Here is a 14212-nt window from a genome sequence, read left to right on the forward strand (position 1 = left end):
TTCATCCAAACACTGGCCGTTCCGAGAGTACCGAGGTCCGGACCTTGAGGACTTTCCCCGGAGATTTGGCGGACGCCAGAGAATGTTTACATGCTTCTCATGTAAAACGAACCGATAGAACGGTAGCCTTGTAGTGACGAATGAACACAGTGAAGAGTGACTGCACCACACCGCTCTGCCTCCTGGCTTTGGAACGAGGGGTTACCGTTTGAAAAGAAGTGACAAGCCCGGTACTGTCTCAGTGCGACATGGCCGAGCAGAAGAGAAAGCGCGCGGTTGTGTGTGGCTGACCAAACACTCCCAAGTCCTGGAAACCCAGAGCAGACGTGAGCATACAAACTTTATGTGTACTGTCTGCTCCAGGCACCGAAAGCTTATATAGTACTCACTGAAAGAGGATGTTAATAATTTGACAGGAATTCAGTCAGTTGCATACATTATTTTGTCCACTTTAAGATTTTGTTGCGTTCGCTAGCATGGGCTGTTATTAGATTCTGATGGCATGATAATAAAAATTTCGCAGTGTCATGGTATGAAAATTACTGCCAATATAATTAGAATGAAAGAAAAAACAATATTAGAATATAGTTTTTTAATCTTCAGGATTTTTTAAAATCTATTTTAATTTGAAAAAAAAAAAAACAATATTGGTACATTAAGAAATGTTGAATTAAGTTAAAAAAAAAGTTTATCTTCTTCTGTTTTTATTCTTCAGAGCAAGTTCGAGTGACACCGGTGAGCGATTTTTTTTAGAACAGACCCATGGGCGACTCATGTTGTAAACTCCACCCTCCACACACACACACACACACACACACACACACACACACACACACACACACACACACACACACACACACACACACACACACACACACACACACACACACAGGATTTAACACTTACAGTAGATTAAGCACGTGTTTATCCCTTGGCCTTTTATCAGCTTCCTGGAACCGCAGGTGCGATGCTTTGCGATAACACCACGGATCGGGCTCATTTCAGTGTGTGCCTAATTAGTGGTTGCTGCTTATCGTAACTGAGAAGAGGGGGAGTGTGAGAAGGTGGTCTTCTAACATAAAATGTGTCAGGGGTGATCTCCATTCAGAACAATGTAGTCATCCTCCACAGGCGATTGAAAAGGCCCGGAGCCGCTTGACCCTCGCTGAACTTTTGCTGCATACGATGAAATGGACACATGCACATGGGCGGCGTGCTACAGGAGTGGGAGATGAGGGCACACGTGTTATATAGGTGCGTTTCTATTGATCTGATGAGTCTTGCACGGGCGTTTCAACCTGACAGGCCGGCCTCGATGTTTAATTCTTATTAGCTACGAAGGCCAATTAATATCACAGAAACTTTCGACGAGTTTATTGAGTAAAACGGCGCCGGGAGAAGATCAGTGTGGCAGAAATAGCTCGGCCAACTGAGACGTATTGAGAGAGCAAAGAAGTTGCTTTGTGGAGAAGAAGCTGGAGATCACAAGACGGCAACAAGCAAGTGCTCTTATGTGATTGCAAGCCACGGTAACGTGATGCGCAGTTTATGTTTGACGATAGAAAAATATAATTTGGGATTTCGCGATTTGCTTCCTATGTTCTTAAAAACAAATACAAATGCTGTGAAGTTGAAAAATTACATACACCTGAATTGTACTTGGGGACTGAGTCACTGTCCTTATTTTTGTTTATTTTTCACCCAGGCCATCCTACGTGGGCAGAGCACGACATCAAAACATCCGCATCTGATGAGCATTTTGTGGTTTCGACACAGATGTATTATGACAGTGAGTCCCGCAAAGGTTGCATCTTTCCTGAACTCTTCCTGGACAACCAATTACCCTAGACGGATGCGTGTTGCTAAATTGCAACGGATTTTGGCCTGATAGGGGCGGAAGATGGTGTCAAAAGTTTGACGAACATTAGAGGAGTTGCCATGAAAAACAGGGCGCAAGCGACGCTTAATCACTCGAAGTCCATTATTGCTATTGTTGGCGATAACATCGGATTGGAAGTTACGCCGCGATTTCATCGCCGGCCGGTGACCACGTCAAGGTCGAGAAAAGAGCAGCTGTCAAGCAACGAGTGCCGAGGAGATCGGAGAGATTTCAGCGGTGATGAGTGGGACATTTTGTTCCCCTCGCATCTCCGCGGTGGAGCTGAGCTGCAAGGGAATGAAATTGGTTTCAAGTGTGAGTAAGCGCCGGGTGAGCAAACACTCATCTCCCGGTAGAAGGAGAGGACGACGACATCTCATGGGACTTGAGCTGGATTGCAACGAGGATTTGGTAATTGATGACGCTGTCGGGCGAGCTCTACGGTGGTAGGAAGAGTTGGGCAGCCCGGGAAAGAGTGAAACTGACTGCGATGAGGAATAATTGAAAAGAAGGGCTTTTAATTTGTGCCTTTAGTGAAACATGGACATTGGGAAGTCCAACAACTATCCCAAGTCCATGTTGGTTTATCAAACGCTGATTGGTGAGACCCCGCCCTATCTTTGCTCTCTGCTCACAATGCATACCACGACCTGTACTCTCCGTTCCAGCAGTTTTATGAAGCTCTACGGGCCCAAAGTGTGCACTGGTTTTGGGTAATCCGGCCTGTAGTAATCATCACATCACAGATACTCAAGGCTCACCTTGTGAGCGTGACATGACCAAATTCAGAAAACAGGTGGCATAGAACATAATGTTTTGGACTTGACTACCCACCCTGAAACGGTTTTGAACAGTTAAAAAAAAATGACTGTGAAAAAGAAACCTAAATACGAAAACAATTGATTTGAAATCCAAACCTGCGGGGTCACCCACTGAAACTTAAATTAGTGCGAAGCATATCTGCCTCACCATTTGTGGTTCAGGAAAAGTGAATTCAGTTATAAAATCCTCTTTCCTGTTCTTCAACATTGTAAAAGTTAAGTGCTCACCAACAGCGAAAGGGTCGAAAGAATTTGACGCTAAATGGTCTCTTGACGAAAGGTGGTCAATCCATTTTTCATGAATATTTGCAAGTAAAATGTTACGGCCGGGCAGTTGTGAGCGTCACGGTTCGAATCTCGGCGCTAGCGCGCCTCTCACACAAAGTCAGCTGGAATAGGGCCCCGGCTCATCCACGGGCCTAATAAGGACGAGCGCTAAAGAAAATAGATGGATGGTCTTGATAAAAGTTTGCTTTGTGTTCAGCCTTGCCCACGTCTGCTTATCCATCAATAACACGAGGTTGACCAGGAGCAAAGAACCGCAGCGAGGCTCAACAACAGAAATGAACTCAGAACTTATTTCCACACCGACGCCAATCGACTGTTTGGACTCCCAGAGGATAGGCTGAGGTTACTGCGTTCATTTAGTCTCCGACGATGTCAAAGACGATGCCCGAAAGCAACAAGTAGATTGCTCCATCTTTACTTGGCCAAATCTTACGTGAACTTGTTTCAAATTGTAACGGCGTGATGAGTTGCAGGTATGCACGTTGTGTTGTGGGCATCATTGAAGACTTGTCCACACCGGCAGCGTCCAAACTATGGCTAAACAGACGTTTTTTTGTTTTTTGTTTTAAACGGTGCAGAGCAGAAACTAAAATTAACAAGTGGGATGGCCCGTGTGAATCTGGCCGTTTTCATCCCAATTTTTCTTCTTCCCGAACAAGAATGACAATCAGATGAAACATATGGTTTTACGAGTTTTCGAAAAAATGAATCTGAAAGATTATCCTGCGGACTGAGGTGTGCTGACAATCTGAAATATTAAACGTCTTCCACATTTACCAACAAAAGACTTGATGTGCATGAGGAAAGCCAAACAGGCTTGTTTCCCCGAGTGCAGCCAATCAAATCAGCGCCCTGACTAAGGAACAAGGAAATGGACGTAAATAACTACAAACATCTCCTGTCTCATGTCATTTTTACTTTATTGAATAAAAGTTGGTTCCCCAGACGGTTAGAATCTTTGTGGGAGGATGTGGTGTTGGAAGCTGTTAAATGCTTGATTTGTTATCTTCAAGTATAGAATCTGATACAAGATAAACAACCTTGCATGATTTGAACGATCCTCATGTGTGTACCGAGACTTTGGGTAAGAGTAACCTGACTGAAGAGTTTTTTGAGATATCGTCATCTGGACAATTTTTTTTTTGGGGGGGGGGGGGGGGGGGGGGGTTGCTATGACTTGAGATATGAGAGCTGTCTGGAGTCAATAAACGCAATTCAACTTGTGCTACAAAAAGCAGTGGCTTGGCAAATAATGAACATTTCATAAAAAAAGAGAGGCTTCATGTCACTTGATTTACTATCAAACTAAACACAAATAAAATTTTTTTTACTTTTTAAAATTTTTTTTTATTGAAGACAAGCAAAGTATGTTGCCTCAAATAATAGCGCCGCTAGCTTAATGCTAACAGATAAAAAATGCCATTGAGATGCTAACTGTTAGCATCGATTGATTTACAATGCCTTAAGCGACAATAATGTCATCATAGATGGTGAAACAAGACATGTAGAGAGATAATATAATATTCACAGGGATAATTTTCTTTATCCTGTATAAAAAAAATCGATTTGAGCAGATAGCTGTATAAATAAAGATTTATTGTAATGTATTGTATTTTATCTTGTTGAGTCACTTGGAGCCGTTGTAAAAGAATAAGTCCACCCCAGTTTGTTTGTATCGTTTGTAAGTTTGATAAAGTTTAGAGATTTTCTAGGTTTGCAAAACAAATTCATTATGAGTGATCATTTGCTCCACCTGACTGTCAGCATCCATTGTGCTTATTTTGAATGCGGCAATGTGATACTGTTGCTGCTCAGTACCGGGTGAGGGATCCAGGGACACTGCTTACCCCCAAAATCCCCAGTTTTTTTTTAACTACATAAAAAGACAAAAAAACATTTCTTCGTATTTCCTCCACTGCTTTCAGCACAGGTAGAATTATACTTGTAAGATGTGAACCTTGCCTCCTTCAATTTTTATGTACACGAAGAAAAAGTTTATCCACACCCTCGTGTTAAACGAACGGCCAGTCGTCCCTCGGCCTCACCTGCTCCGAGTCCATGATGTCGGCCAGATCGTTCTCGGACATGTTGAGGATGGAGGCGGCGATGGACTTGGCTTTGATCATGGATTTAGCTGACGGGCCGCCCTTTGCCGCAACAGCGTCGGTCCGCCTCAACCTCCTCCTCTTCATCAGCTGCTGCTTGACCTCGTGCACGTCTAACAGCATTTCGCTGGCCAGAGCCTGCAGGGGGGAGGAGGAATACAAGTGAGAAGAACATGACGAAACGGAGACCGAGAAGAAGTGTGAGGGACGGCCCGGCCCGGCCGATGAATAAATGAAATTGATCAAGCATGCGGCAGAGCGGCTTAGTACATTATGGAGGAATATTGAGTTTGACACACTCAGATTCTCTCCGGTTTTTGCGGCGCACTCCCTTGAAGGAATACGGTCCTGAGGGTGTGTTGCCCCGTCGATCAAGAAGCCGCGGCAACGACGCTTTGATATGGAATGCACCTCGAGTTTTGGCTAAAATCTCCACAGACAAGGAATCATTCATCAGAGGCAGAACAGGCAGAGGGGGGCTCGTGAAAGATACAGCCATTCATTTATTTATTTGCTTTCTGAAGGTCTCGTGGCACAACAGGGCAGCATAACACGGTTAATAATTAAGCTTGCGAGGGGCCGCTCGAAAATGGTGCCCGGGTGGATGGCAAAGCGAGGCGAGCAAAGGCCCGGGATGGCGCGGCTGCCGGGGTGCTAAATGGGAGCGTGTACGCTAAATACGGAGAGACAATTAAATGTTAAAACTGCCACTGTACACGAGCAAGTCAATAAAGCAAACTCCCCTTTGCTTCATTTTCAGCTTATTGATCGAGGCAATAATCTTCCGTATCATTCCCTTGCAAGCCTGCCGAAAAGCTGACCTTGGAATAGATGGTCGGACAAGGGGAGCAAGGGATGGCTTCCGCTCTCATTGCACACAAACAAATAAACAAAAAGAACTGTACAACTTGCTTTTGGAGCAAGGGACGGCGCGGGGGGGGGGGGGGGGGGGGGAACAAAACAAAAAAAAACGTACAAGCGTAAAGCTTGATGAAGATTTTTCAAGCGTGGCAACATCTATTGCTCTCGTAGTTGTACACCGGTGGCGTTAATAAAGCTGCGGTGCAGTTAGGCTTTGTTTGTTTGCAGGAATAAATATATAAGGACAACAACTACAGAGTTGTGATGCGATTAAATGTAGATGTTCATAAACAAACAGCATACGCAATGAAACAAAACAAACAAACAAAAAAAAAGTAAATTGTACTCCATTATGTCACGTTTGCTACCATGAAAGATAAAAGGAAAACAGCGTAGGGCAAAGCCATCCAAAGTATGGCCCGGGGGGCATTTGAAGCAAGATTCTTTTTATTGACCCAACACACACTTACTTAAATAATCAATTTAAAATGTTGAAAAAGAGCAACTTTTTTTTTTCAAATTAAAAATGTAACACCAGTTGAATGTTTCAAGACATTGCAGGTTTAAAGGTAAAATCAACTCAAAAATGTATTAACAATGTGTTTCTGCCTCACTAGTCTAAACAAGGTATTCTGATATTATATACTGTATATTATATAATATTGCATTTGTGGAATATGAATTAAGCAGAAAAATACCCGTTTTCACGGCGGCCATTTTGCCACTTGCTGTTGACTGAAAACGACATCACATTTGCTCAGCTCAGGTAACAACCAATCACGGCTCACCTGTTTTCTGAGTTTGGTCATGTGACATTCGCGAGCTGAGCTGTGATTGGTTACTACCTGAGCATCTGTGATGTCATTTTCAGTCGACAGCAAGTGGCAAAATGGCTCCCACCCAAGGAAAAAAAAAAAATTCATATTTATTTAGATCTCTCTCTCTGTTTTTATTCTTAATTGCTGCCTTTGGGATTTGAAAATTGCATTCTATTACAGGGCGATGCCGATTTGAACTTGATTGTCTTAATTCAGCCCCACTTGACAGCCATGAATGTAAATTGCAATGAAATTGCCTGTACAATGAATACATGTTTCACAATGGCGACATTTTTCCTAAAGTGCTGATGAATCAGATTCTTCAAACGAGAGGTCAAACGGAATCCCAGAAGAGACTGTGGTCGACCTTCCGCAGCAAGCAGAATACGACTAACTCATAACCGTCATCCATTTGATCTGATAAACGACTGCTGCACGAGCTGGTTTTGGTGATAAAAGCGCGCGTTTACCCTTAAGGAATACGTAGCTTATTACCTAACAGCCACAGATCCTGTTCTTTTATTTACGGCCTAATAGATATTCACTGTCACTAGTCGAGGGTTACATTTAATTGACCTAAACCCAGCATGTGGAATAATCCGGAAAGGAGATTAGGAGGGGAATTCATCAGCTGTTCTGAGCTGCGGGAGGAACGACTGAATACGCGCGCGCACGCACGCGCGCGCGCGCGCGCACACACACACACACACACACACACAATAGTGTGTATGTGTGTGTAGTGCATACTTCAGTCTGCCTGTTTGTTGAGGACTCTTACCCGGGCTAGCGGCACGATTGCTATAGCCAGAGGGCCAATTTAGACGAGGCGAGGATTAAGGCATAGCAATGGGGATCAAATGGGCAGCTAAAAAGACATCTTCAATAATAACTAGCTCCTTCAGAACCTTTTCTCACACACACACACACACACACACACACACACACACACACACACACACACACACACACACACACACACACACACACACACACACACACACACACACACGAGGGCACAAAAAGCTGTTCATGAGCAAAACAAGCAACTCGGAGAAGAAAATGAAACGTATTCATTTGGCGTTTAAAAAGTGCATTCTAGAGTTTTGACAGCTTTTATTGACGTAAAGCCAATTCTACTTGTACTCCATAAGAAGGACAATAATGTGAAACTTATTGTGCACTTGGGCCACTGCACAGAAGTGACTTTTTAGCAGTTTTGACAGCCTGAGGCGTGTGCAGGGGCCAAAAGGGTCTGCTGGCCGATAATAATGATAATAATACAAAAAAAAAAACAAAAAAAAACACATTGAGATTGAGCAACAACAGGCTCACAAAGAGAGTGAGACAACACACATATATACACTCACACACACACACACACACACACACATGCACAGCACCTCCAGTCGTGATCAATACACGACAAGAGTAAATCTCCTCCGGACGTTAGGCAGCCCAATCAAAGGGCTGGCTGTTCTTATAGAGGATCACAGGAGCCAGGGGCAGACAAACAATGATGTGAATCCTCGACACAACAACACCACCACCACCACCATGGCCCCACCCCGCCTCAGGTTATGGGAAAATGGAGGCATCGACTGTATATCAATACTGTACATCTTTGCTTGCGTGAATTAAGATAATGCAGCTTTTGTTTGTGGGAGATATGTGCAATAGATCTCATGCCTACGTGTTCTTAGCACATGTCTTGTAGAAAGTTCCTAGTAATGGAGGGGGTTGGGGACATACTAACGGAAAAAAAATAAGTAAAATCAATGGACATTTGTGAAGACAACCCCACAGTACCACCAAACCACTCCCCAAATAATCGAGGAATTCATTTTTTTCCTCCACTCCATGTTGGGGTACTGTCATGAAACTCTTTCACTTAAACTGGGCATGTCATGGATGGTCTTACCTCTAAGAGGCCCACTTCTGACTTTTTTTTTTTTTTACGGAACTCTGGGGAACACATCAGTGAATGCTTAAAAGAGTGCAAGTCCAAGTATTTAGTGAACAACTCTAATTGAAGTACGGTTGATGAATAAAGTGTCTTTCATATGAAATCACGGTTCATTAGCCTTTATTTTAGCCTAACCTACAAGAACCCCCCCCCCCCAAAAATGTAAAATAAATTTGATAGTTTAGTGGAATCGTTTTTTTACTTGTTTTTGTGAATACGTTCGGAGAGTACCTTGAAAAAAAATTACATATTAAATCCTAATAATATAGAGAAGAGAAAAAAAAATCCCACTGACATGATTTCTCAAAATTGCTCAGCCCGACTAACCACCATACCACTTCATCATTTACCTCAACGCTGACTGACCACAACAGCAAGAGAGCCACACTCTTTGATTTGTGTCCTTCCAACCATGGTCGGTCCCACAAATTTGCCACCCCCGCACAATCTGGATTTGAATTGTGGTCTGCTGGGTGACAGACACATACTGTACGCATTGATCGCAGGAGAAAAAGGTTCATGGTCCATGGCGCCGGTCTTTTCAGTTGAGCACACATTGATGGTTGATCACCTGCCTTTATGCAATTTGGGGAATTCTGAGGTCAGCGTCCTCAACCAACAATTGAACCCCCTGGGGGTCTTTTGAGGTTAAAAATAACACACACACAAATGGCCCCAGGTTCTGCCTTTTTGCACAGACGTGTGAGGAGAAGAGCACTCAACCTGGTACACGATATTGGAACGAGGGACTTTTCCACGCATCACAACACTCTTTGGCGTGCTTGCGAAATTGCAAAGACTGTATTTTATCATACGTTTTTCAGATTTTTTTTCTTGTATCGGCAAACATTTTAGAAATGCTGACATACAGTCAAGACATGAACTGTTATGGGGGGAAATCTAGTGAAAGTAATGGAAGCACTGGGGCAAGAAGGGAGGAGGATAAAACATGCCCTTATCCACGGAAAATCCAAAGGGCCATGGCAAAGCGCCACCAAACTCTGCGCATGATTTATGGATGTGCAGAAATAGACTCCGCTATCTCCGTCTGGCCTCTTCCTTCCTTGACAGACAGGTGTCAGCAAAGCAGAGCTGCAGGACACTCTTTATCGCTTTCTCTTCTCTTTGCCAGATACATAAACACGGCACCGCAATGATGGATCACATCTCTACAAAAAAAAACACCATGCCAATTCCCTCCAACCACTCATTTATCTACCTGCGATGGCCTTTATCTCTTTATACCCATGAAAAACAGGCATAATGACATCAATCTTCTCTCCCCCCCCCTCCCCACCCTTGTCTGTGAAAGAATTTGCTGGCCCCGGATGGTGATTTAAGACGAGTTAGATGATTCAATGCTGCACCCATTGGGCTTTTGATCAAGCGGAGCTTTTAAGCGGAGCACCTTGATGAAAGAGCGAAGTTGCTCCAGCTGGGAGGAGGCCTGGCCGAGCTGCCTCTGAAGCCCGTCCAACGCTTGGGAGCGCTGCTGGGTCAGCCGCTCCGTTTGCTCAGTGGCGCTCTGCTCCAGAGCGACCAAGGCCTGCTCGCTAGCTCCCACGCGAGCCTGGAGGGCTTGAATGCGCCGCTCCTGCACACAAGCACACAAGTGCGCGTCGATGGTCAGCAATGTAAAAAAGAAGGGAGGGAACGAATGTCTGCGCAAGAAGCCGGAGAGGAGAAGATCAATCGGATACAGAGAGGCGAAACAAAGTATGTGAATCCCTTTGGCATTACCTGGATTTCCCTCAAACATTGGTCAGAAATTTTGACCTGATCATCGCGGTCATAAAAACAACTTGAACATCGCAGCGCAGGGTGGGAAAAGTATGTGACCATTGATTACTTTTCTCCTTTGAATTGTTGCCTTGTTACATCATCCACCCTCTGTTGAGCTTCAATTGGCAGAGAGTTCAGTTTATCGAGGCATTTTGCAGGAGAACTTCTAATTCTTTTCGGTTGATGATAGCAATCCGTCCAAGCCCTGAAATAGCAAAACACGATAATCCCCCATACTTGACAGTTAGGATTTTGATGGTGTGCTTTGCCTTTTTTTTTTCTCCAAGCATGGCGTTGTTTGTTCCTTTCAAACAAGTCCGTCCCCATTGGTTTCATCTGCCCACACTATGGAACACTCAGGCACTCTTTGAAAACGTGAAACTTGGAGAAATGATTTTTGTGGACTGGGGTGACTCGTTTCAATAACATCTATTGGTGTTTTATTTATCCTAGATTTGTTAACGGAGATGTTAACACATGTCAAGAGTTATTCATTAGCTGACACTTTTGGATCGCTCTTCACCTTGAGCATTTTGATTTTGCAGGCATCTTTACAGGAATGCCAATCCTAGGGAGAGAAGCAACATTGTTGAACTTTCTCCGCATTTTTAGAAAAATCTATTCACATCTGCAAATGCTTCACGGCTGTAACGTGTCGATGCACAATTTGTTAGCTGTATGGTTTAAGTTTTGAGGAATTGGCGGCACCGTAGTCAGACTTTGCATGAAAGATGGATTGTGCCATTTAGTAACACAGCGCTGAATGTTGTAATTACAGTCAATATTTATATTTAAAAAATACTTCTAGGCAATAGGTATTAAAAAAAAAATCGAATGTAAAAGATTTAATTATGGTACTAACCGAGTTGCTGATATTCTCACACCACAGCACAATTCAGTTCCTCGCGCGCCTTTCGGAACCTCAAAAAGCCGTACGCCGGGACCGTCCAAAACTGGGGACCCCCTTTACCACTGCGTAAAATCGGAAACAATTGCGGAACTACATTGTCAAACCTTTTTTTCCAGGTCATCCTTCAGTTTGGTGCAGGAAGCCTCATGCTGGGCTTTCTCCGTGGTTGCAACGCTCAGTCTCCTCTTGAGAGATTCAACGAAAGCCTTCCTGTTGGAAGCTTCCTCTGATAAACACTTGACCTGCGAGTGCAAAAGGGTCACGTTATTTATCTATTTACTTTTAAAGCATGTACATGCCGCACATCCATAACAAGGTGGCTTCTCAAGGGCTTTTGCCTGCAAGCTACACTTCACGCACTGCTGTTCACTGTTTACTTTCATGAAATTAGCGTGCAAACGACACCACGCCGCTACACGCGTCAAACTGGTCGGCTGTAATCTGATATTCTCTTAGTGTGGAAGCCATCGGATGACTCATGAAAGCAGCACCGCGTCCGCTGGAACGTACGTATCAGTCAGGTAAATGACATCACCCTTGCTGCATTTGGCCGCAGATCAACTGTATGTGCACACAACCATCTACATTTTCCATCCAGGCAGAGGTGGAATTGACCATTTTAAGACATCGTGTAATCATGCTTTGAGATTTATGCATGTAACTTGGAACCATCATTGTCCGCCTCAAAGCTCATGAAATTTTGGAGTTTGACTGCCATAAATGGGACTTCTCTCCACAAGACTCCCAGTTGTGATGTGAATGTTTTACTTTTTTTTTTAATCAATTTTGACAAAAGGAGTCCTGCTTTTGAAATCTATTCCAAATATCTGATAGCTTCAGTTAGACTCACAATATTTACATTATAAGATTTTGAATATTGTTTACTTTTATGGAAAAAAAGGGAATCTGTGAATCTGACTCCTTAAAATCCTTCAGGACGCGTTCGTCGTTTCAATCCTTTTACATAAACAAAGTTTATCATTTGGCTTTTGTACTCACATACCGGTGATCTTACTTTTCATGTTACAGAATAAGAAAAATCGAAACCACAATTTAGTAAGTATTATGATTAGAACTGAGATGATTCATGGATGATTTCAAGCATTTCGAGCACCTTCTTCTCCAGCTCGTCCACCTGCCCACGGTAACTTTTCTCCATCTCCTGCAAAAACTTGAGCCTCGTCTTCAGGTCGTCCACCAGCTGCCTCTTCATGGTAACATCTCGCTCGGCGTGGCTCGCTCTGCACACATATTAAATTAGCCCCCGCCTCTGATTGGCTATCCACCATTTGCTCAGACAGATCAAAATTCCGAAATGTCAACGTGTACAAAATTACTGAAATGTTTCAAATGCAGACACGTGCTCTTGTCACCGTGCTACTTTTACTTCTAAGGCTGATCCACTGCGTGCGTTTCCTGCTCTCGATAATAGAAAAACTAATATAGATAGTGTCCTATATATTTTCTATTATTAAAATGTTATGTTAATAATCACAGGAGTCAAATGATAGAAATGTAAACTATTCAAATACAGTATATTGTTACTACAACAACAACAACAAAAAAACAACAGAAATGAAATAAATTGTAAAAACACAAGTCTGTTATGGCAACAAAACACATCGACTATGCGCGCGCGCGCTGGCACACACACGCGCTCGCGCTATTGCAACACCGGCAGGCACCGAGTCCCCCAAGTAGTGCGGCAGGCACGACAGCTCATTATGACAACTAAATACGCACGTACGGACATTATGACAACTAAATACGCACGTGCGGAGAGGCGCTGATTTGAAGATGCATCCCAACAGGCGCATAATAAATCAAGTGCCCTGTGGAGGAACAGGAAGCGGGACTGCGTGCCACCCATTGCATCCTCTTATTGACAAACAGCATTTTGAATCAGCAGTGACACTGCTCGGCAGACACTAATCAATGAATGTAAATGTTTAAATTATGACCTGAAGTGCACCAGTCGCGTACAAGAACGCATCAGCGGGAGGTCTTAGTATGGATGACAGAAAATATTTGTATGCTGACAATAATCCCCTTCAGACGCATGCGGCCCGTTCTGCGCCATCTGTTTCGTTCAGACAAAATGCAGCTCATGTCACTTTCCATTTTAATTACCGGCCTTTTGTGACACGTTTGATTTTTCAGCATAATGGTACGGTATACCAAGCTAGCTATACATACGCCAATAGCCCTTGCAGAAGGAAACAATATACAATGAACAGAAATGGCTTGAAATACACTGTGGGGAGCCGTTCACCGTAATTTTCTTTTCCCACGGCAATTTGCCTTTCTGAGGATAATACAATCAGAGTGAGACAAGAGGGAAAACAGTATAATTGAACTAGCATGTGGAAAAAAAATAAATCTGAATTTGAAAATATTGCAGCTTTCAACCAGAGTTGGTCGGCGACGGGCGAACTATTTTTTGCGCCGTTTCTACTTGAACTTGAAGAGGCCAGCACTGAAAGTCACAGAGCTTTAAAATGACCCAGATGCGTGGAAATGCAGAAAAGATTCAGGTCAGAGGTTAGTGGTTCTCAAACTTGATACACCAAGTGGCACTTAGATCAACTGTGATACTCGATGTCATACTGGGGGTGATATGGTATGACTCCTTCTTATAACTGGTTCCAAGTCAGTCGTTGGGTCATTCAGAAGCTCAAGAAAAAAACAAAACATTTTTGGGCATTTCAGAAATGTTTACTTGCATGTGCACGAAGTTCTCCTTGCCCCCTCTCATTTTGCCAGCAGGACCATTTGCATGCATTTT

The 14212-nt window shown here is 43.5% G+C and overlaps 1 protein-coding gene across 4 annotated transcripts in view; it reads right to left on the reverse strand.

Moving 5' to 3' along the window:
• The window catches only part of cntln (centlein, centrosomal protein), a 212776-nt gene that overhangs the window by 11399 nt on the left and 187165 nt on the right, over window positions 1–14212 (reverse strand). For all 4 annotated transcript variants that reach the window (XM_086119061.1, XM_086119060.1, XM_086119058.1 and 1 more), the window contains 4 exons: window positions 12542–12668; window positions 11532–11669; window positions 10144–10329; window positions 5034–5231 (listed from right to left, as the gene is read on the reverse strand). In XM_086119061.1, the coding sequence (XP_085975187.1) occupies window positions 5034–5231; window positions 10144–10329; window positions 11532–11669; window positions 12542–12668 (649 nt within the window). The remainder of the gene's footprint in view (window positions 1–5033; window positions 5232–10143; window positions 10330–11531; window positions 11670–12541; window positions 12669–14212) is intronic.

Source organism: Hippocampus guttulatus, chromosome 9, assembly GCF_054856545.1.
Source record: "Hippocampus guttulatus isolate MCC_2025c chromosome 9, RoL_Hgut_1.0, whole genome shotgun sequence".
In the NCBI taxonomy this organism is placed as follows: Eukaryota; Metazoa; Chordata; class Actinopteri; order Syngnathiformes; family Syngnathidae; genus Hippocampus; species Hippocampus guttulatus.